The sequence below is a fragment of the Rhipicephalus microplus genome, unplaced genomic scaffold, assembly GCF_043290135.1.
Source record: "Rhipicephalus microplus isolate Deutch F79 unplaced genomic scaffold, USDA_Rmic scaffold_34, whole genome shotgun sequence".
NCBI classification, from domain to species: Eukaryota; Metazoa; Arthropoda; class Arachnida; order Ixodida; family Ixodidae; genus Rhipicephalus; species Rhipicephalus microplus.
In genome coordinates, this window is record NW_027464607.1 from 3,660,451 (window position 1) to 3,682,517 (window position 22,067).

The 22,067-nt window shown below is 45.8% G+C and overlaps 2 protein-coding genes across 11 annotated transcripts in view; one reads left to right on the forward strand and one right to left on the reverse strand.

The window, feature by feature from the left end:
* Positions 1 to 22,067, forward strand: part of Sply (Sphingosine-1-phosphate lyase) — a 707,429-nt gene that overhangs the window by 597,116 nt on the left and 88,246 nt on the right. For 8 of the 9 annotated variants that reach the window (XM_075884541.1, XM_075884540.1, XM_075884536.1 and 5 more), the window contains one exon: positions 16,005 to 16,125. In XM_075884541.1, coding sequence (XP_075740656.1) covers positions 16,005 to 16,125 — 121 coding nt within the window. Of the gene's footprint in view, positions 1 to 16,004; positions 16,126 to 17,060; positions 17,289 to 22,067 lie in introns of those variants that run through there. The other variant, XM_075884542.1, reaches the window with a different exon arrangement.
* The window catches only part of LOC119162974 (THAP domain-containing protein 2-like), a 187,677-nt gene that overhangs the window by 55,936 nt on the left and 109,674 nt on the right, over positions 1 to 22,067 (reverse strand). The gene's annotated exons all lie outside the window — the stretch shown is intronic.

The following is a 22,067-nucleotide window of genomic DNA, read 5'->3' on the forward strand; positions in this document are numbered from 1 at the left end:
TATTGGCCGGTGTCTGAATGAGCTGACACGTGATATTAAAGAAGCTGAAGCCATAGCAGATCTGGGAGACTTGGGTGTGAATACGGCATCAATTGCAGATGGATAAAGAGTTGTCTGTATCTTGGAATGAGACCACGTGCAAGGTGACCCGTGTTTTTGCGCATGTATAAGATGGATGTGAAGGACATGAAATAAACAGTTAAAGGTTTAGCACCTACCTTTCTTGACGTCTGTGTTGTCTTATTCTTATTCTTCTAGTCACTTCAATCTCGTGGTTCGGCTCCGCAGTTATTACCTGCCCTAAGTAGACATAGTCTAAGTAGACAACTTGAAGTGCACTATTACCTATCTCGAAGCGCTGCTCTTTTCCGAGGTTGTTGTACATTACTTTCGTTTTCTGCAGATTCATTTTAAGACCCACTTTTCTGCTCTCCTTGTCTAACTCCGTAATCATGAGTTGCAATTCGTCCCCTGAGTTACTCAGCAATGCAATGTCATCGGCGAAGCGCAGGTTACTAAGGTACTCTCCATTAACTCTTATCCCTAACTGTTCCCATTCTAGGCTTTTGAAAACCTTCTGTAAGCACGCGGTAAATAGCATTGGGGAGATTGTGTCCCCCTGCCTTACACCCTTCTTGATTGGTATTCTGTTGCTTTCTTTATGAAGCACTATGGTAGCAGTTGATCCCCTGTAGATTTCTTCCAGGATGTTTATATACGCTTTATCGACGCCGTGATTCCGCAGTGTCTGCATGACGGCTGATATTTCTACTGAATCGAACGCCTTCTCGTAATCTATGAAGGCTATGTATAGTGTTTGGTTATACTCTGAGCATTTCTCTATTACCTGATTGATAGTATGAATGTGGTCGATTGTTGAGTAGCCTGTTCGAAATCCTGCTTGTTCCTTTGGTTGATTGAATTCTAATGTTTTCTTTACTCTGTTAGCAATTACCTTCGTAAATAGCTTGTATACTACAGAGAGCAAGCTAATCGGCCTGTAATTCTTCAAGTCCTTGTCATCTCCTTTCTTATGTATTAAGATGACGTTATCGTTCTTCCAAGACTCTGGTACCCTTCCCGTCAGGAGACACTTCGTAAACAGAGTGGCTAGTATTTCTAACACAATCTGTCCTCCATCTTTCAGCAGATCTGATGTTACCTGATCCTCACCAGCAGCTTTTCCTTTTTGCATGCTCTCCAAAGCTTTTCTGACTTCTTCTATCATTACTGGTGGGGTGTCATCTGGGTTACTGCTAGTTCTTATAGTATTAAGGTCGTGGTTGTCTCAGCTACTGTACAGATCTCTGTAAACCTCCTCCGCTATTTTAACTATCCTATCCATATTGGTAGTTATTTTGCCTTGTTTGTCCCTTAGTGCATACATCCGATTTTTGCCTATCCCAAGTTTCCTGATCGACGTATGTAACTGCGCGGTAGTAAACACGGACGACAAGAAGATACAAGGACAAGCGCAGACTATCAACTGAAGGTTTATTTTTCACAAACCACATATATATGACTGAACCAGAAACAGAAAACACGAAAATCTACAAAAAATGATGACTTGGCACTTAACAATCGACAAAACGTGAACGTTTGACAAAAGCAGATTCAAGGACCATGTGCGCCACTTGCCAGATACCGTAGCTCTTTATCTAAAAGAGCTAACGACGGTTTGCTGACGCAGCGTTCTGGTTCCCGTGCCATTTTTTCCGCTTCGACAATCATACGGGTATGATCGTCTTTGTGCCTGAACATTACGACCGTGCTTTCGAACTGCGCAAGGCAGCCACACCTACTGACGTGCTGAGCTAAAAAACCCTCATTGCCAGTGCGCACATTGCGTGCGTGCTCGCGCAGGCGCTCATTTAAGCATCTCCCAGTCTGCCCGATGTAACACGCACCACAAGATAGCGGAATTCTATAAACTACATTCATGTCACATCTGACAAACTGGGTTTTATGCCTGACAGTGCAAGCTTGTTTGGGCCTATTGTTTACACATGTCATTTTGGCTAGCTGAGAGAGCTTGTAAGGTGCTGAAAAAACGACCTTTACGCCCATGCGCTGTCCGAGCTTTTTTATCTTGTGAGATAGCTGGTGCTTGTAAGGGATTACCGCGACTTTGTCACGTTTGCTTTTGTCTCTGTCATTAGTGCTCTCTCTGCTTCTGGGCTTTTTCTTCTTTTTTATTGTTTCTGCCACAGAAATGAGAAGCGAATCCGGGTAGCCAGCTTCTTTCAGACGCTCAACTTGATTTTGGAAGCTTGTTGCCATCATATGGAAACATGATCTGTCCAGGGCATTAGTGAAGCAGGAGTTCACTATGCCTCTCTTAACCAATTTGCTATGTGCTGATTTAAAAGGCAAAAGCGGTTTCATAGCGCGAGGCTCATACATCCAGCATGCGTGATTCACGCTGAACAAAAGTCTCATGTCTAGGAAGCGAATCGAGTTGTTCACTGGGAGTTCATGGGTCAGTACGAGTGGACTCAAGCAGTCACTAAAAACTTCAATGACATCAGATGACAACCCCATTACTCTAGCAGATTCACACTTAAAAACCACCAGGTAGTCGTCGACGAACCTGAAAATCCTCACAACTTCCTGACAACACAGCCGCTCTTTCAAGTTCCTGTCGAACTTCGCAAGCAACAAATCACTCAGAATCGGTGCAATCGAAGATCCTATTGACACACCATTATTTTGATAAACATCACCGTTCCATTCTACATAGGTAGAGGTCAGATAAGTAGCTAGCAGGTCAAGAAAACTGCTAACACTGACACCAGCTGCATTCTGGAACGTTACGTGGCCCATTAGATCAACACATTCTTCTATGCATGAATACAAAGCGTCACGAGGGAGAGAATAATATAAATCTTTGATATCTATGGAAAAAGCACTTAAAGTGTAGTTAGAATACTCTTTGAAGAATTCAGTGACCTCCCTTGAATTCCTGACTAGAAAGGGATCATTAATCTCTAAAAGTTTCAACTTTTTCTGCAAAAACATCCCTAAGGCGTTTTGCCAAGAACCCTTCTCTGTAACGATGACACGAAATGGCACGTCAACTTTGTGTGTCTTTGCCGAAAAAAACATCTCTAGGGCCAACTTCTCACTTTTTTCTATCTTTCTTGCTATTTCAGACAGGTTAAGCTTCGTGCACAGTTTTTTCGCCTTAGATTTGACTTTAACCAGGTCAATACCACTGCACTTTTGGAAGACGGATGTGACCGCACTTACAGCCAAAATGACATGTGTAAACAATAGGCCCAAACAAGCTTGCACTGTCAGGCATAAAACCCAGTTTGTCAGATGTGACATGAATGTAGTTTATAGAATTCCGCTATCTTGTGGTGCGTGTTACATCGGGCAGACTGGGAGATGCTTAAATGAGCGCCTGCGCGAGCACGCACGCAATGTGCGCACTGGCAATGAGGGTTTTTTAGCTCAGCACGTCAGTAGGTGTGGCTGCCTTGCGCAGTTCGAAAGCACGGTCGTAATGTTCAGGCACAAAGACGATCATACCCGTATGATTGTCGAAGCGGAAAAAATGGCACGGGAACCAGAACGCTGCGTCAGCAAACCGTCGTTAGCTCTTTTATATAAAGAGCTACGGTATCTGGCAAGTGGCGCACATGGTCCTTGAATCTGCTTTTGTCAAACGTTCACGTTTTGTCGATTGTTAAGTGCCAAGTCATCATTTTTTGTAGATTTTCGTGTTTTCTGTTTCTGGTTCAGTCATATATATGTGGTTTGTGAAAAATAAACCTTCAGTTGATAGTCTGCGCTTGTCCTTGTATCTTCTTGTCGTCCGTGTTTACTACCGCGCAGTTACATACGTCGATCATGAATCACCAACTCGCCCAATCGTCCACCTTGCCAAGTTTCCTCTTCACTGCTTTGACACTTCCTCCGTTTTTCAGAGCGTGTTCAATTCTCTCCATGTTATACCTTCTTACATCGGATACCTTACGCCTGTTAATCAACTTCGAAAGCTCTGCCAGTTCTATTTTGTCTGTTGTACTTGAGACTTTCATGATTTTACGCTTCTTAATGAGATTCTTCGTTTCCTGGGAAAGCTTGCCAGTGTCCTGTCTAACTACCCTGCCTCCAACTTCCACTGCACACTCCGTAATGATACTCGTCAGATTATCATTCATTGTATCTATGCTAAGGTTGGTTTCCTCATAAGAGCCGAGCACCTGTTCTGAAGCGAGACTCTGAATTCCTCTACTTTCCCTCTAAGTGCTAGCTCATTGATTAGCTTCTTGCGTATCAGTCTCTGTCGTTCCTTCCTCAAATCTAGGCGAATTCGAGACCGTACCATTCTATGGTCACTGCATCGTACCTTGCCAACCACTTCCACATCCTGCACGATGCCTGGGTGTGCACTCATTATAAAGTCTATTTCGTTCTTATTTTCGCCATTAGGGCTCCTCCATGTCCACTTGCGGTTTCCTCGTTTTCGATAGAAGGTATTTAAAATCTGTAAACTATTGCGTTCTGCGAATTCTACTAGTAGCTCTCCTCTGGCGTTTCTAGTACCGATGCCATAATCTCCTACTGCCTGGTCTCCAGCCTGCTTCTTCCCTACCTTTGCATTAAAGTCTCCCATCAGTATTGTATACTGTGTTTTCACCTTACTCATTGCCGATTCCACGTCTTCATAGAAGCTTTCAACTGAAGCATCATCATGGCTGGATGTAGGCGCGTAAGCCTGTACCACCTTCATCTTGTATCTCTTATTCAGTTTAATTACGATACCTACCACCCTTTCATTAATGCTATAGTATTCCTCTATGTTGCCAGCTATGTTTCTGTGAATTAGGAACCCCACTCCCTGTTCTCTTCTGTCTGCCAAGCCCCAATAGCAAAGTACGTGCCCATTCTGTAGCACCGTATAGGCCTCATCGGTCCTCCTAACCTCACTGAGCCCTATTATATCCCATTTAACACCCTCTAGCTTCTCGAATAGTACAGCTACACTTCCCTCACTAGATAAGGTTCTAGCGTTAACGTTTCCAAGTTCAGGTTCTAATGGCGGCCTGTATGGATCCAGAGATTCTTGGCACCCTCTACTGCGTTACAGATCTGACCGCTGCCGTAGTCAGTTGCTTCGCAGCTGCTGGGGACTGAGGGCCGTGAGTTATTTGACGTATGCATGTGGGAGGTAGTGGCCAGATGCTGCACCAGGGTGGCCAATCCTTCTCTGGTGAGGGAGTGCGTTCCCGGTGGTGGTTACCGGTGAGGCCTCACCCCAGGCCTCGTAATGCAGTTCCATCACCACGCGGATTTTTTTTTTTTTTATCCGGTTGGGAACTGCACGGCACCGGGATTTAAACCACGAACCTTTTGCATGCGAGGCGGATGCTGTAACCAGTACGCCATCGCTGCACCGAATATTTAGTGCCGTGTTTCTCTGCAGCCAGTCCTTGACTTCTCTTTATTTTACCACAGGAGCCCTACAGCTCGAGCCCCTTCGCGATAACAACCAACTGCTATGGCTATCACTTGCACGCCACCAAAGGCTGCTTGAGAACAATCTTGTCAACAAGACAGTGGAGTCACACCACTTTTCAGGCAGCTCGACAATAGAGACAAATTTCATCTTGCGAAAAGCGCCACTCAGTGAACAGATTACCAATGAAGAGGTAAAGCCAGATTAGCCGATCATCTCCGCAACGCCATAACACAACATCAATACCAAGATAAACGCCAGAATGCCCGCCTCTAATCGGAACCTCAGCTCAGAGCACCAGCACAGCACAGCAAAGACTCAGCTTTGGATTCCTTTACTTGCCAAGATGAAGCATCAGAGCGACAGACAACATCAGCTGCTACTCCAAAACAGGCAACTGTTCATTCGAACGCTCCTCGCAAAAGAGCGAAACCTAAGACCGACTCGTCCAATAGCTCAGACACTGGAGCCGTGGCATCGCTGAGTAAAAAGCCTTTTCTCAAGGCGGCTGCTAAGAAGACCCAAAAATCTAAGCAGCAACAAGCCAGCTCTTCTGACTCATCTGAGAACGAGGTGTCGAAGCCGCCTCCAGCCAAGAAGCAAGCAACCGCAAAAACATCAAAAGCCCACTATGTTGCATTGTTAGCCAAGAAGGCTGCTGTCAAGTGGGTGAGTCTGAGCCAAGGAAAGAGATGATGGTGACATCAAAAAGCACTGCAACTCTGCCTGTTAGCTCACTGAAAGGGACGCCGGCTAAACCGCTGAAAGACGACAGCGACTCATCTCTGAAAAGTGTAGACCGTCATCCTTTCAAGAAGATTGCCAAGCCTCAGGCGGCTGGCACTAAGGAGGCAAGGTTAAAAGTGGTCAACAAGAAGATTCCAGTCACCTTCGTTATTCGTCGAGCTACCGCCTACCCTGCCAGTACGTCCTCAAGATCCAAAAGAATAGTCTATTCAAGTTCAACCAAGCCATTTCGCCCACTGTACTTCGACGAAGTCATTGCGAACCTGCAGCAAACTCCTCTTACTGCACCACCTGATTTTTCAGCCAGCCAAAATGATGCACAACTATCTCAGCCGATAAAGAGACACCAAAGGCAACTATTCAGTCGACGTTGATTGTTGAAATAGCGATCCAGAAACCTTGTAGTATTACTTTTGTGCCAAGGAAGGGCCTATTTTGAAATAAAATCACGCTTTAGTGGTCTGTATCGCATTAGCGCACTTGAAATTACGCGCCTCAAGAAGCAGACTGACCGGACCGACTCATGTCGCTTTTGCCATGCACGACGTTGCCCGGCTTTACTGCGCTAGTAACAGCAGGTCGAAAGCAGCAGGAGCCACAGCAGCAACAACGGCCATTGAATAATATCCCGCCATTGGCTCCGACATTGCAGGCGTTTTTTTTTGTTCAACTACGCCCCGCTAGATGGCACCACCTGTCCAGTGTAACTACACGAAAATTGAATTTTTGAACCACTCGCATTATTCCCCTTAGTAATGTTCAGCAGTTCTTTTTTCTATGAATCAAATAGAAACGAACAAGCACTAGCATTTTATTGCGTCTTCTGATGCACAAAAGGTTTTTTATTTAGTGTAGCTAGATCGATTACTTGTGATTAATTGTATGTGGTCTGTCTGATGTCATCATCATCGTCACCATCAGCCTGAGTACGTCCACTGCAGGACAAAGGCCTCTCTCTTGTTCCGCCTGTCAACTCGGTCCTGTGCTTGCTGCGTCCACTTTATACCAGCAAACTTTCCAATCTCATCTGCCCATCTAACTTTCCTTCTCCCCCTAGCTCGCTTGCCTTCTTTGAGAATTCAGTCAGTTACCCTTAAAGGAGCACTGACATCAAATTTACTCATGTCAAGATTTTTGCGTCAACGAGTAGCTATTGACCCCCTAGTAGCGATTCGCAACCTAAAACGCATCTGAGTGACGAATGAGTATCTGTAATATTGATTAATATAGTTTCTATCGAACGCGGTTCAAAATTGGTGGAAAGCCTGCCAAATTTTAGTGCTGGCTGCGTTACCTCACAATCACGTCGAGGCCGCTGCAGAGCTGATGCCGCTTTCACAAAAATGGTGACGTCACACTAGCGTTTTGTCTGTTTGGAGCACACGTACAGTCAGTCCAGCTGTGTCTCTGGAGGCGTAGACATGCCTCTGTCGCCAACATTGTCGTCCCCGCCATCGTCTCGGTCAACATCAACAAGTGATGATGAAAGCGACCTGGAATTCGGTATCGCTGCAATTCGCGATGATCCTTGCTTGACAAGCTCCGCATTAAATGCAATGTATTTATCAGTCCCGGCCGTATTGTCGAGCTCAGAAACACCAACTACACACCTCATGTCGCAGACATTTGGCGAGTGAATCGCTGCTTTCAGCTGCAGCAGCGCCCACGGTAGGAATAGCCATGGCCTCGAGAAGAGGCCTCATACTGCCAGTGAAACCCAACTGGTTCGGGAACACAGGATTTACCCTGTAGCAGCTTGCCGCAAAGTGAAGGGAGCGAATGCGGCTGTTGTTGACAAGCGTCCAGTTCCTCTGTCCAACGGCGCATACGAAGTCAACCTACTGGCTGCAATGGGCTTCGTGGCTTGGATAGGCATGAAACGCCATGCAATTTCCACCTTTTCCGCGCCTCGACGTGCAGGTTCTCACTACGCAGCGGTTTCCCCGACAGTCTGGCACGCATTGTTGCTCTCAAGTAGGCATAGTTTTTTACAAGTTCAAGTGCACTGTTACCTATCTCGAAGCGCTGTGTTCTTCCGAGGCCTCGCCGTGGTGGTCTAGTGGCTAAGGTACTCGGCTACTGACCCGCAGGTCGCGGGTTCAAATCCCGGCTGCGGCTGCTGCATTTCTGATGGAGGCGGAAATGTTGTAGGCCCGTGTGCTCAGATTTGGGTGCACATTAAAGAACCCCAGATGGTCGAAATTTCCGGAGCCCTCCACTACGGCGTCTCTCATAATCATATGGTGGTTTTGGGACGTTAAACCACACATATCAATCAAATCAATGTCTTCTTTCGAGGTTGTTGTACATTACTTTCGTTTTCTGCAGATTAATTTCAAGACCTACCTTTCTGCTCTCCTTGGCTAACTCCGTAATCGGGAGTTTCGATTTCTCCCCTAAGTTACTCAGTAATGCAATGCCATCGGCAAAGCGCAGGTTACTAAGGTACTCTCCATTAACTCTTATTTCTAACTCTTCCCACTCTAGGCCTCTGAGAACCTCCTGTAAGCATGCGGTAAATAGCATTGGCGAGATTGTATCTCGCTGCCTTACACCCTTCTTGATTGGTATTTTGTTGGTTTTCTTATGGAGCACTATGGTGGCAGTTGATCCCCTGTATATATTTTGATCCCCTATCTGATGTCATCGGGATCATTTTGAGAATATCCTTCTTCGGGCTTATGTTTTTGTGTATTTACCTTAACTTCCCGATAAGTGGAGCACTGTTGTTGATAATATTGTCATTTTAAATGTTGTCATACATTACGCTTTCACTCAGACGTAAATCATTATTGGACTTCAGTGCTCCTTTAACAGAGCTCGTCCTGTCCCGCCGCGGTGGTCTAGTGGCTAAGGTACTCGGCTGCTGACCCACAGGGCGCGGGTTCGAATCTCGGCTGCGGCGGCTGCATTTCCGATGGAGGCGGAAATGTTGTAGGCCCGTGTGCTCAGATTTGGGTGCACGTTAAAGAACCCCAGGTGGTCTAAATTTCCGGAGCCCTCCACTACGGCGTCTCTCATAATCATATAGTGGTTTTGGGACGTTAAACCCCACATATCAATCAACAGAGCTCGTCCAAGCTACCTGCCACAGAGAACCATGCTTTGAAGACCTACCAGCAGTCCCAGACTTCATAGAAGATCTTGTGATTGTACAGACACCCATACTTATAGTCGTTCATGTCGTCCTATTTGGCAGCCCAGATGGTCAGACGTCTAAGACGTCTCCAGCCTGAGCCCTGTGCTGCTTGAAGGCTTTTCTGTGCCAAACTTGATCACCACGGGGCATAGTCGTCAAGTAGGGGGTGAAATTTGAGGTGGCAGCCATCTCGCAGTGTCATCTCCCATGCCTCTGGACAGATGGCAACACTTACGGCCACTCTGCCTGCAGTTCCTCCTCGACAGCACCTAGTGTGAGACGCTAGCCGAGACTGCCAAGGACTGCACGAGTTGCTAGCATTATGGGACACTTCGTTGTGGTTGTGCGAGCTTTGCCCTGTTTTGCCGCAGTGTTTCTAGTCTGCCGTTCATTAAATATGTAATTACAGTGCCCATGTGTCTTCAGTCTTTCCCCCCGAGCCTCACAGCAATGATCTAGTCGCTGTGAAATGTAATCCGATTTGCAAAAGTATAGCGAGGGTCTATGCCTGCTCTAATAGAAAATACATTGTAAAAAAGTTTCAATCTTGGATATTCCTTTCGTTTGTCTAGAATTTCCCAACCAAGCCCTTTCTATTGCTTTTGAAACGCAAAAATTTCTGGTTAAATCAGTGCAAACAGTGACGTTTTGAATTCTGTCTAAATTGGACACGTTACTTGCCTTTCACAGATCCCACACTGCACAAGCTTTATTTAATATAGATCAGACCTTAAAACATGTAAATTTGAGACGTGGCCTCAACTGGTAACTTTTTGAATTTCTGCACAGGAAGCCGAGCACACGTCCTGCTTTTTTTCTGACGTGATTGATGCGACGGCTCCTGGACAGGTCTAGCATGAAATATACATCAATAGGCTTATATGTTAGCAAACTGATAGCAACCTGGTCTAATTTAGGAAATAAAATCAGTCATGGGGGGCCTTTTTTTTAGTGAAACACATGTGCACTGGTTTTTTTTTTTTTTTGCATTGATAAACATATTCCACTCTTCGCACCGTTCCAAGACGCTGTTGAAATCATTTTGTCAATATGACGCCAATCATGAGGGCTATGTATAATTCTGTACAAAACACAGTCATCAGCAAACAATTTGATAGGTGATGAAATACTGGAACAAATGTCTATGTATACGAGAAACTATAGTGGACTTGAGACTGACCCTTTAGGCCCGCCAGAGGACACATCAACGACCCGGGATGTTTTACCATTGATAATGACCTTTTGCCTTCTCAAAGTTAAATACTCCATTGTTTATCCAGTTCACAACCACATCCTTAACATTATACATTCGAGTTTTTCAAATAATAGAGAGTTGGGTAACGTCAAAGGCTTTTCTAAAATCTAGGAACAAGCAGTTAACAGAGATACCCTTATCTAAAGCACAGAATAGGTCGTGTATCAATTCAAGTAACTGTTGTATAAGAAAAATGACTACAAAAGTTGTGCTACTGAGGATTAAGTAAGGAATGCGTATTCATATGAGTTACAACATTGGCAAACAGAACATGTTCAAGCCCTGCCGCGGGGATCTAGTGGCTAAGGTACTCAGTTGCTGACCCACAGGTCGCTGGATGGAATCCCGGCTGCGGTGGCGGCATTTTCGATGGAAGCGAAAATGCTGTTGGCCTTTGTGCTCAGATTTGGAAGGAGGAGGAGGATTGAAAGAGGAAGGACAGATTTGGGTGTATGCTAAAGAACCCCAGGTGGTTAAAATTTTTGGAGCCTTTCACTATGGCCTCTCTCATAATAATATGATGGTTTTGGGATGATAAACCCTACATATTAATCAATCCTTAAAGGCCAGCTACAGTGATTTTTCGAGGTCAGTGGATCTCAATGAAATTCACTGAGTACGTTCATTTGCACGTGTGTGCCATTCATGCCAAATTGCAGGCTTGAGAGTTTCGCAGATTTTTTTCAAATGAATTTTATGGCTTGCCTGAAAATGCTCGCCTCGTTTGCCCGAATTAATGGCAACATTATGTGTGTGAATTTGAGTTTTGCCTGGCGAAAGCGGCGAAACTAATGTGCCACTGCAGCATCTGCTTTTCTGCTCTGAATTGTGTGGGTTTGACTGGCACTTGCTTGGTTTAGCGTGCGGTTTCCTTTTTCGTGTTGGTGGGCGTACGATAGCTGTTAAGTGGTGCTGCGTTGTGAGCCACACACAATTCGCCATATATTCACCATAACAGCGTAAGCGCTTTAGCCGATCGTCACGAACGGTGTGGACAGGTAGTGTCATTTGACGGGCATTATGCGCAATCAGGCAGGCCACAGGCAGCATCGGGAAAATGATTACAATACACATAGAAGCACACACAGTTAGGTTTCGGCTTTGGTATTGCGGTTTTACCCTAATTAAGAATTATTTTCAAATTTTGTGAGCATTTCAGCTATTGGGCACGTCACAAGAGTGTCTAAGGAACTTTTGTAAAAGCACCATTATTCTGACATGATAAAAAAAAAATCGCCGAAGTGGGTCTTTAACTTGTAAAGTGTAGGTTGTGGGTGTTTGGGTAAGTAAATTTTTGCTACAGCATCATTACTTCGAGCAGCAATAAATTAGCTTTACCACAAGGAATCAACAACAGTATGCACAGAAGCAGCCAAACATAAACAGCAAGAAACAGCAAGGCACAGGCAGTTTTTGTGAAATACACGTTTTTCGTCTGGCCACTTTTCTGCAACTCCCGTCGATGCAGGGGGCTGATCAGGTCACTTGTGTTATTTCAACGTCTCATATGTTTTTGCTGTGTTCGGTGTTGTTATCGTGCTTGCTTCAGCCTTTGCCGTCCTTTGCCATTTTCTTTCACTTTTTTGAAATTTCACAAGATTTATTTGATAGTTTGAGCAGTTTTACAGTGCATTTTTTATGAAACTGCATTTATTTCGGGACGGTGCACTGAAGTGTCCTTCACCGATGAAGTGGCTATGTCCTGACGGGTTTTGTGAACAAGTACCAAGACGGACGCTGTGTGCCTTCAGAGAAAATGAGAAACATGAAAGCAGCTCATGATAGAATTCAACATTCTACACACTGTGCATCCGTGAACGGCCAACTAAACAACTAGAAAAGTGTGCCACTTCGGGAAGATTAATTGGTACGGGAAAAAGTGTTTTTGCAATCATAGCAGGTATCTGGCCACATTGACAAAGCCATCACTCCCAAGTTTAAACGTGCCAACTCCATAAAAGTGCGATGCGATGAGAAGCTACATGAAAACGGGCACAACGAACCCATGACCATGGATATTTTCTTGCAAAAACAGCACAGCGAACAGATTCTTCGCGGCACGTTTTGTAAAGTTGGGGCGACATAAAGATTCCTGCTTGTCATAGGTCTCTACCAGGTTCCAGCAATCATTGAAGACTCGCCACGGCGATGAAATGTACGCTGTGCCCTTCAATATTTTTTCTTTGCAGTCTGCATAATAAACAAAATACACAAAGTTGTCGTCCCCCGTCATGTTGCTTAAGGATGCCTTTAGGTAGGTCATAGGCTACCCTAACCGAGCCTTACTTAAGTACGAGGAAAGTTCCGCAATAAGTACAAGGCAGGTTCCTGACATGTGTGAAGGGCAGATTAATGGCTAAGGTTGACTTAAGCCATAAGGATAAGTTTAAGTTAGGTTTGTGAATACGGGGGTAAGTGGAAAACTGCAACAATACTTTAGACCGTATAGGGTACTTCGACGTCTCGTTGGACTCGACTATGAGGTTGTACCCAATGGCATTACGAACTCTCAGCAATGCCAGGCTCGACTCAAGGGCATGCATGTTGTATGCATTAAGCCATTCTGTGCTCATTAAACGGACACTCAAGATGAACAATGACCTGGTTTAGTGGACACTCAAGATGAACAATGACCTGGTTTAGTTTGATAAACTGCATGTTCAGGGCCCTAATGCTAAATGTATCACTATCTTAAGTTCATTATTAGTAATTCAAATTAAAGTTTAAGTCTTGTTTCTAAATTTCACGCTAAAATCTTTGCACGTGACAAGAATCTTCAAGATGTTTCGGTATTTTCGTGGCATTGGCCCAATGAAATTTTCTGAAACTTCGAGTACTTGGTCTATGGCACCCACAGATTACAATGTTTATCATTTTTATCGATTGGAAGCTACGTAGGACCCAGTAGATGTTTTCAAAATCTCTTATAACATGGTATGTGCTTGGTGCGGGAATCTCAAGGTGGCTTCAACACCCGCATTTTCTTTGCACGCCTTTTCACACTTACTAAGCGTCGTGTCACGGTAAGAATGGTGTTTTTGGGATTGTCAAATTGTACGTTTCTGATGCGCGAAAAATCGTTTTACTCTTTAGTATTCCTTTAAAAAAACCTGTGAACTCTAGTCTTTACTTGCTTTACTGTTGTTCTTTATTATTGAATACATTTCTGTTCTTCTGTTCTGAAGGGACCCACAACTGACCAGAACGGGTGATTTGATTGTGGTGGAAAGAAAAAGAATGGGAAATATAGTGACAGGTGACAGCACACTTTTCGGGATCCGAGTAGGGTTTATATTTTTAAATCACGGTGGAAAGTAACCAAAACCAGCATGTCACGCCCCGAGCACGTGAGCCATGAACCACAAAGATGAAGTCCTAATAACTTTGCTGTGATTATTTAAAGTGCACTGAAAGAAGGGCTTAGATTTCAAATATGTATGTTATTGTTCATTTTCATTTGCTTCTATGTGGCTTACAAGGTAAAAGAAGTAGAGCATGAAAAGTGAAGCTGCTTTTGTGGCCTCTTCATAGAAACGGGTGCAGTTGTGCTTTCACGCTGCTGCGCAGCATTTCCAGAGTAGCTCGATTCTTGTCGTGTCGGCCACATTGGAAGAAGCGCGCAAGATTGTGAATGCAATCGCTGCGGCACGTGAAATGTGTCGACCTACTGCTCTGTGGACAAGTGCTACGACTTCGTGCGTGCTGTTGGTGACGCTCCGTCCAATTCGTTGCTACCGCTGTCGTCCGTGGAAGCATGTCTTTCTTGCGCTACTTGATAGTAGTCCTAATTTTGTGCTCGCATTCGAGCCAAAATTTATTCCTCTAACTTGCTCAGGTTGTCAAAGGATGACAAGCCATCCAACTACGGCCAAACATCAACTATTATGTGTTAATTGTCAATCATGTGCCAACGCGTCGTTTCCTTTTTGAAGGCATGGCTTGGCTCGACTTAGCTTAAGTCGAAAAAACAATCTGTGCATGGCCAAAAGTACTTGCATAAGAAGGTTCGCGAAAGTGGGAAAGGGCTTTAACTCTTGTAAAATAATTTAGCACACTAGATAGCAGTGGTCGTGGCACTGCAGGCTTAACAAACACAACTACTATACGTGTTTGTACCTAAAGCTTCATATTTCATCACTCCTGGCATTACACTGGCGTATAATTGCTATCGTGATCACATCCACTGTTTGCAGCATGTCTCCTTAAGATTGCATAATCACTGTAAATTGAAAAATTCTGATCATAAATGTTCTACGGTGTTTTCCGCGTTACTGTTCCTTGATTGAGGGCTCTGACTGGTAAGCTTTCTGGTGCACTCAAGAAAGTGGATACCTTATATATTGGTTTTGGGCCCCTTCAAGCTATGGGGTAATGCTTTTTTAAAAGTGGGGCATTGCCACACGTACGCCATCCTTCAATTTTGCTGTATTCAGTTAACGTCCGCAAAGACTGCCACCCATGCTTAGTGCAGACCATGCCTCAGTGTTCAAGAAACTTCAAAATTCTAGTAGATCATTTTGTTAAGATTGCTCACAAGACGTGAAGATTCAAGCTTATTCTAGAGCTTGAGTGACCACCTGTGATAAGGCTTGAATGTTCAATGCGTTATGTATAAAAACGGTGCATCCTATTGTTGATCAGTTTACCGGCTGCTGACACTCTCTTCGCCACTATTATAATACACTGTGTATTGCTGTAGTTATGTGTGTCTCGGCCACCGGTTTGGTCAAATAAAGATAACCATCTTACCTGTCGTGACTCGGTGACAATATGCCACTACAGACGAAAAAAGTGCTTAACAGCATAAACGAGAGGAGGGGATAGAAGAGACCAGAACGTCTACCATGCAGCACCAACCAGCACAATCAAGCACATTGTTAATGCCACTATAGCATGCCTAAAATTAGGTTCTGCATGAGAACCCTCTGATATCTGCTTCTACCTTCCAGTTACAGTAGTCTCTAAGCAAATGGAACCTGAGGGGACCTGGAGAATATGTCCATTTAACAGGAGTTCTGTTTACTGAAAGATGAAAAAGGCTGCAAAATACAAGCCCCAAACCAAACATGGCAGAGGTAACTGTTTTGTTTAAGCAGTAGTTCTATTTACCATATTTCTGTTTTCTGAGACTCCACTTTAAATTGAATTTTTCAACCTCCTTGTTAAATATCTAATAGGGAGAAAGAAAAATTGGGCAGAACTTCGAGAATTGTGACTCCTGATTTGGTAATCAAAGATTGAAAGCTCTCTGGCATAAGCCCTCCGTGTGCAGGGTTGGGTGCAACTTCTGGTAATTCACCATTATTCATATACCTGTAGTGACATGATTTATTAATTCTTAGATTTCTCGTGTCAGGATCTTTTGTCGTATCTAATGTTCCCCGACTCTGGTGCAGTACGGTTACACTCCCAAGGGCTCATCTATGGTCATGTACCGGAACCACAAGTACCACCACTACCAGTTCTCGGTAGCCACCGACTGGCCTGGTGGTGTCTATGCAACGCCAACAGTGTCTGGTAATTCTTCTCTTTGTTTGGCTCTGTGAAATTATAAGGCATTCCTGGTTAACATTGTTGAAGGGAAACAATGTAGAATGCATGCTTAGCCTGAATAAAAAAAAGCACAAAGTATATGAATGTCAGATCATCAAACTGGCTTAAGTAAGGTACTTTATTTTGAATGTATTAACTGAGCAGTTGATGCAGTTTTAACTGCCAGCAGGAGATCAGATGCATAAAAGGAAAAAAAATTATTCAGTTCATATTTGAATTAGTTAGCTTTGGTTTATCAGCAGTGTTCCTACATACTATTTTACCGCACATGTTTTAGCATCATCATCATCATCAGTCTGACTACGTCCACTGCAGAACAAAGGCCTCTCCCATGTTCCGCCAGTCAACTCGGTCCTGTACTTGCTGCTGCCACTTTATACCCGCAAACTTCTTAATCTCATCTGCCCACCTAACCTTCTGTCTCCCCCTAACCCGCTTGCCTTCTCTGGGAATCCAGTCAGTTACCCTTAACGACCAGCGGTTATCCTGTCTACGCGCCACATGCCCGGCCCATGTCCATTTCTTCTTCTTGATTTCAGCTATGATATCCTTAACCCCCGTTTGTTCCCTAATCCACTCTGCTCTCTTCTTGTCTCTTAAGGTTACACCTACCATTTTTCTTTCCATTGCTCGCTGCGTCGTCCTCAATGTAAGTTGAACCTTCCTTGTAAGTCTCCGTGTTTCTGCTCCATAGGTAAGTACCAGCAAGATGCAGTTGTTATATACCTTCCTCTTGAGGGATAGTGGCAATCTGCTAGTCATGATTTGAGGGTGCTTGCCAAATGTGCCCCACCCCATTCTTGTTCTTCTAATTACTTAAATCTCTTGGCTCGGCTCTGCAGTTATTACCTGTCCTAAGTAGACGTAGGCCCGTATTCACAAACGCTCTTTCACTCAAGGGCTCCCCTCGACTTGACGAAGTCAAGGCGGAGCATGCTCCTTCACTCAAGGAGCCGCTGCGTTTCAAGAACACTCCTCCACACTTTCTTTGCCAAGGGAGGCCTGGAAATGCTCCCTTCACTTGAGTCAACTTCATGGGCCGGAAAAGCGCCTGATAACGAGAGTATTCGTAATTGTGGTTAAGAAATGCCTATCTCTGTGTAATAAATGAACGCTTTTCTTTGTTATTCTTTTTTTATAAATTGACTTTACAGCAAAATACATGCATTTAGAGCAGTAGCGTGGTTTCCCTAAGTCTTGAGCCGGTAGAGTTAGCGAAACCCCTGCTTCAAGTCTGGCAACAGTTGCAACCAGGCAGCTGAACGAACAGCTGATGACGTTTCGTCTGCTGCTGAATGTTTCTACGTGCTTAGTTAATTTTGTCTCGGGTATGTATAATAATTGCAGTTTATATTTACGGTAACGTCTGCATGTGTGCTGTTTGAGACCCTATTTTCGCCGGGGTGACTAACGAACTACGTGAGTGATGACAGGAAGCACAACAGATGGTTTGTTGCTTTGTTTACTTTCGTGTTGCTGAGTGCCTTCTGATCACTATTATAGCCACTGAACGGGTAACGTGGTGGAGTGAGTATTTTTTACTTTATATCACATTACGTTGCTGTGCCTTTAGAATTCACCACCGCATTGTTTACAAAGATTATTTGTACGTAAATTTGTTCTCGCTGCGGGAGTATGTGCACAGTTTCCAATTTCAGGGAACTTTACTATCCTTATTTTTTCATTTACTGCAAATTTCATCGTGGAACATTTGTAGTTGCTTCTCTGCACGTAATAGGTAATTTGGAAGACAACGCTTGAAACAGCTATTCAAGGTTATACCAGGGTAGCGTTAAAAAGTAGGCATGGTATACTCGTGGCTGAGCATTTGAATTAGACTGTTATGCAAGTTAAAAAAAGTGATCGCGTGCCTTTCTTCAACTAATGGCAGAAACAGCATTTTAAAGTTGTTGTTTTTTTCAAATAGTAGCATATATAGTCAGTTAACAGTGCGTATTTGTGTGTATGTACTTCAATGTTGAATTTTCAAATTTCCAAGGATGTCTGAGTAAGAAGTTATTTTTTTCCATCTTCTTTTCGCTCTGCCTTTCTGGATGATCTAATATGACAGATTCGAATAGACCTAACCTTTAAATCTATGTAGGTTCTGTCTCCAAGTTCACACAGTGGCCACGTCTTAAAATTTTTGTCCCGTCACCTTTATCTGGAAGCTCAGAAGCACATTCGTCAATCCACGAATGACCTTTGCACTTATGTTTCGGCTTTTATTTGCAGAAAATGATTGCAGGAAATACCTCTTGAAAATGATCGTGGTTTCTGTACTTCATTCTAAAGCCTCGTCACTACATAATATATAGAAGATGTTTTATTCTTTCGAAAATCATAAAATTGAAGCCGCTTCTGACTTTTGGCGCTGTTCTGTCTTGAAAATGACCGTGTGGATTCTCTAAACCTTAAAAAAAGTGTTGTCAAAAAGCACAGTATTGTCGCGGGGTCGTGACGTGGCCGAAGACAGGAGACTTCGTGTTGGGATTTAACTGTTTATTTGGGCGAACCTGTGCCCGGTAAACGGCAAGTCCAATTACAGCAGCAGTCTCGCACAGATAGCAGTCTCAAACTGATAGCGGCGAACGGAGCGTCAGCCTTCGATCAACAACTGACAAGCGGCGAAGCGCGTCGGCATTTATACTCTTGCCGTCAAACGTTCTAGCGTTATCGCTGGCGGTGGCGTAGGTTCCAGAACAATCTGTACCGTTCGCACAGTGGGCGTGATCTTATCGAAATGATCTACTACAGTCCGGAACCTTCTTGAAAACTGCAGGCGCGGTTTGCGCTGAGAATCGTGTGGTGTTTTGGGACGATAACAAAAACTTGGGAAATGGAACGTCGCATTGCCCCCCTCTGAAAAAAGGCATCGTCCCGATGCTTTAACTAAAGATGAATGTACAATAATAATGCAAGAAAGTACAATGAATAAATTACGATACAATAATAATACAAAAAAAAACACTGTTTCAGTTTGTTAACGCGCATGAAACGGCTTGAGGCGCGCGACATGTACGACTTCAGGTCGCGATCGGCGTCGTTGCGAGTTCGTGATGCCGTCGGGGACAACCTCGTAATCAAGTGGGCCGAGACGTCGAACCACCCTGTACGGTCCGAAGTACCATCGCAGAAGCTTTTCACTTAGTCCACGTCGGCGTATGGGCGTCCACACCCAAACACGTTCACTGGGCTGGTATTCCACGAAGCGTCGTCGAAGGTTGTAACGGTGGCTGTCGGTCGTCTGTTGATTCTTAATACGGAGACGCGCAAGTTGTCGGGCTTCTTCGGCGCGTTGAAGGTACTCGCTCACATGGAGGTTTTCTTCTTCGGTGACGTTGGGTAACATGGCATCGAGCGTCGTTGCCGGGCTCCTTCCGTAGACCAATTTGTATGGAGATATCTGCGTCGTCTCCTGCACCGCCGTGTTGTATGCGAAGGTCACATACGGAAGAATGGCGTCCCACGTCTTGTGTTCGACATCGACGTACATTGACAGCATGTCGGCGATCGTCTTGTTAAGCTGCTCGGTGAGGCCGTTGGTTTGTGGGTGGTACGCTGTCGTCCGGCGGTGGTTTGTTTGGCTGTATGCCAAGATCGCTTGAGTTAAGTCGGCAGTGAATGCCGTTCCTCCGTCGGTGATAAGGACCTCTGGGGCGTCATGACGTAGGACGATATTTTCGACGAAGAACTTAGCTACCTCGGATGCACTGCCTTTTGGCAGGGCTTTTGTCTCGGCGTAGCGGGTGAGGTAGTCGGTAGCTACCACGATCCACTTGTTTCCGAAAGCCGACGTCGGGAACGGCCCCAGTAGGTCCATACCAATCTGCTGGAAAGGTCGGCAAGCTGGATCAATTGGCTGCAGAAGTCCCGCTGGCCTTGTCGGCGGTGTCTTGCGTCGCTGACAGTCCCGGCATGTTCTCACATAACGAGTGACGTCGGTGGTAAGACGTGGCCAGTAGTACCTTTCTTGTATCCTCGCGAGCGTGCGAGAAACACCGAGGTGCCCTGCCATCGGATCGTCGTGCAGGGCCTGCAGGAGTTCTGGTCGCAGAGCTGAAGGCATTACAAAGAGGTACTTAGCTCGAAGCGGTGAAAAGTTTTTCTTTTGTAGAAGACCGTTTCGTAGAAAGAACGACGCAAGTGCGCGCTTGAATACCTTCGGGACTTCGGCGGTCTTGCCTTCGAGGTATTCTATTAGGGCCTTAAGTTCCGGGTCGGCCCGCTGTTGTTCAGCGAAGTCGTCGGTAGTTATCGTTCCCAAGAAGTACTCGTCATCCGGGTAGTCGGGTAGCGGTTGGTCGACAGGCGCACGAGAGAGACAGTCGGCGTCGGAGTGTTTTTTGCCGGACTTGTGAATGACAGTACCATGGAGGCATAAGAAGTCCATGCCAAGGATGACATCTCTCGAGCAACGCTGTAGGACTACGAAGTCTGTAGGATAAATACGGCCGTTAATGGTGACTCTCGCTGTGCAGATTCCTGCAGGCGTTACGAGATGACCTCCGGCTGTGCGGATTTCAGGGCCTTTCCAAGGTGTCCTAACTTTCTTTAACTTCGCGGCGAACGACCCACTGATGACAGAATAGTCGGCTCCAGTATCGACGAGAGCGGTCACACTGTGGCCGTCGATAAGAACGTCGAGGTCGCTAGTTCGCCGTCTCGCATTACAGTTAGGGCGTGGCGTCGGGTCACCGCTGCGTCGGCTTCTTCCGCTGCTTCCATGTTGCGTCGTCAGGCCACCTTCGGTAAGTGAGCTTTCGCCGTCAGGGCTTTGCCTGGTTGGCGTTGTGTTCGGAAAGGTCCGTCGCGGCGTCGTCGTCGTCGGAGGATCTTCGGTAGTTCGTCGCACAGCAACCGCACCTCCACCGGTTGCTGCCCTTAGTTTCCCGGATACGGGCTAGGAGACCGGCCCCGCGTTGGGCCAGAGTACTGCCGGGGGTGCGGTGACATGCTGCGGCTGGGCGACGGCGAACGGGAAGGACTTCGTGGTGTCCATTGAGTTCCTGTCAGGTAGTCGGCGATTTCACGTGGCCGTTCCCCTGCCTGCGGACGTGGTGCATCGACGGCGAAGCCACGCAGTCCCATCTGTCGGTAGTGGCAACGCCGGTAAGTGTGCCCGGCCTCGCCGCAGTGGTAGCACAGTGGGCGGTGGTGAGGGGTGCGCCAAACGTCAGTTTTTCTCGGCGCACTGCGCTGGCCCGCTGGTGAACGGTAGGTCGTCGGTGGGGGTGGTGGCTGCGGTGGTGTCTGGCGACAGAAGTGTGACGGGGCGGCGTTTTGGCGTGGACGGGGAGGAGCGTTGTGGCGCACTGCAGCGGCGTAGCTCATAGTTTCTGGCTCGGGCAGCGATGTTTGGGGAATTCGAAGTGATTGCCGAACTTCTTCTCGCACAATGTCGGCGATCGAATCCATTTGAGGGTGCGCCGAAGGCAACAGTTTGTGCAGCTCTTCCCGCACGATCGCTCGGATCGTTTCACGCAGGTTTTCGGAGTCACTGGTTTGAGCAGCAGCGCATTCTGGAGTCAGGCGACGATTATACTGTCTGGTGCGCATGTCAAGAGTTTTTTCGATGGTGGTCGCCTCGGATACATATTCTTGGACGGTGTTCGGTGGATTCCTCATTAGTCCCGCGAAAAGCTCCTGTTTGACCCCTCACATGAGGAAACGAACTTTCTTCTCCTCAGGCATGTCTGGGTCAGCGTGACGAAATAGGTGGGTCATCTCCTCTGTGAAAATTCCAACCTTCTCATTTGGTAGCTGAACCCGGGTCTCTAGTAGAGCAGCGGCCCTCTCTTTGCGAGCGACGCTCGCGAACGTTTGCAGAAATGCGCCGCAGAAGACATCCCACGTTCGGAGCGTGGACTCACGATTCTCTAGCCAGGTCCTTGCGGTGTCTTCCA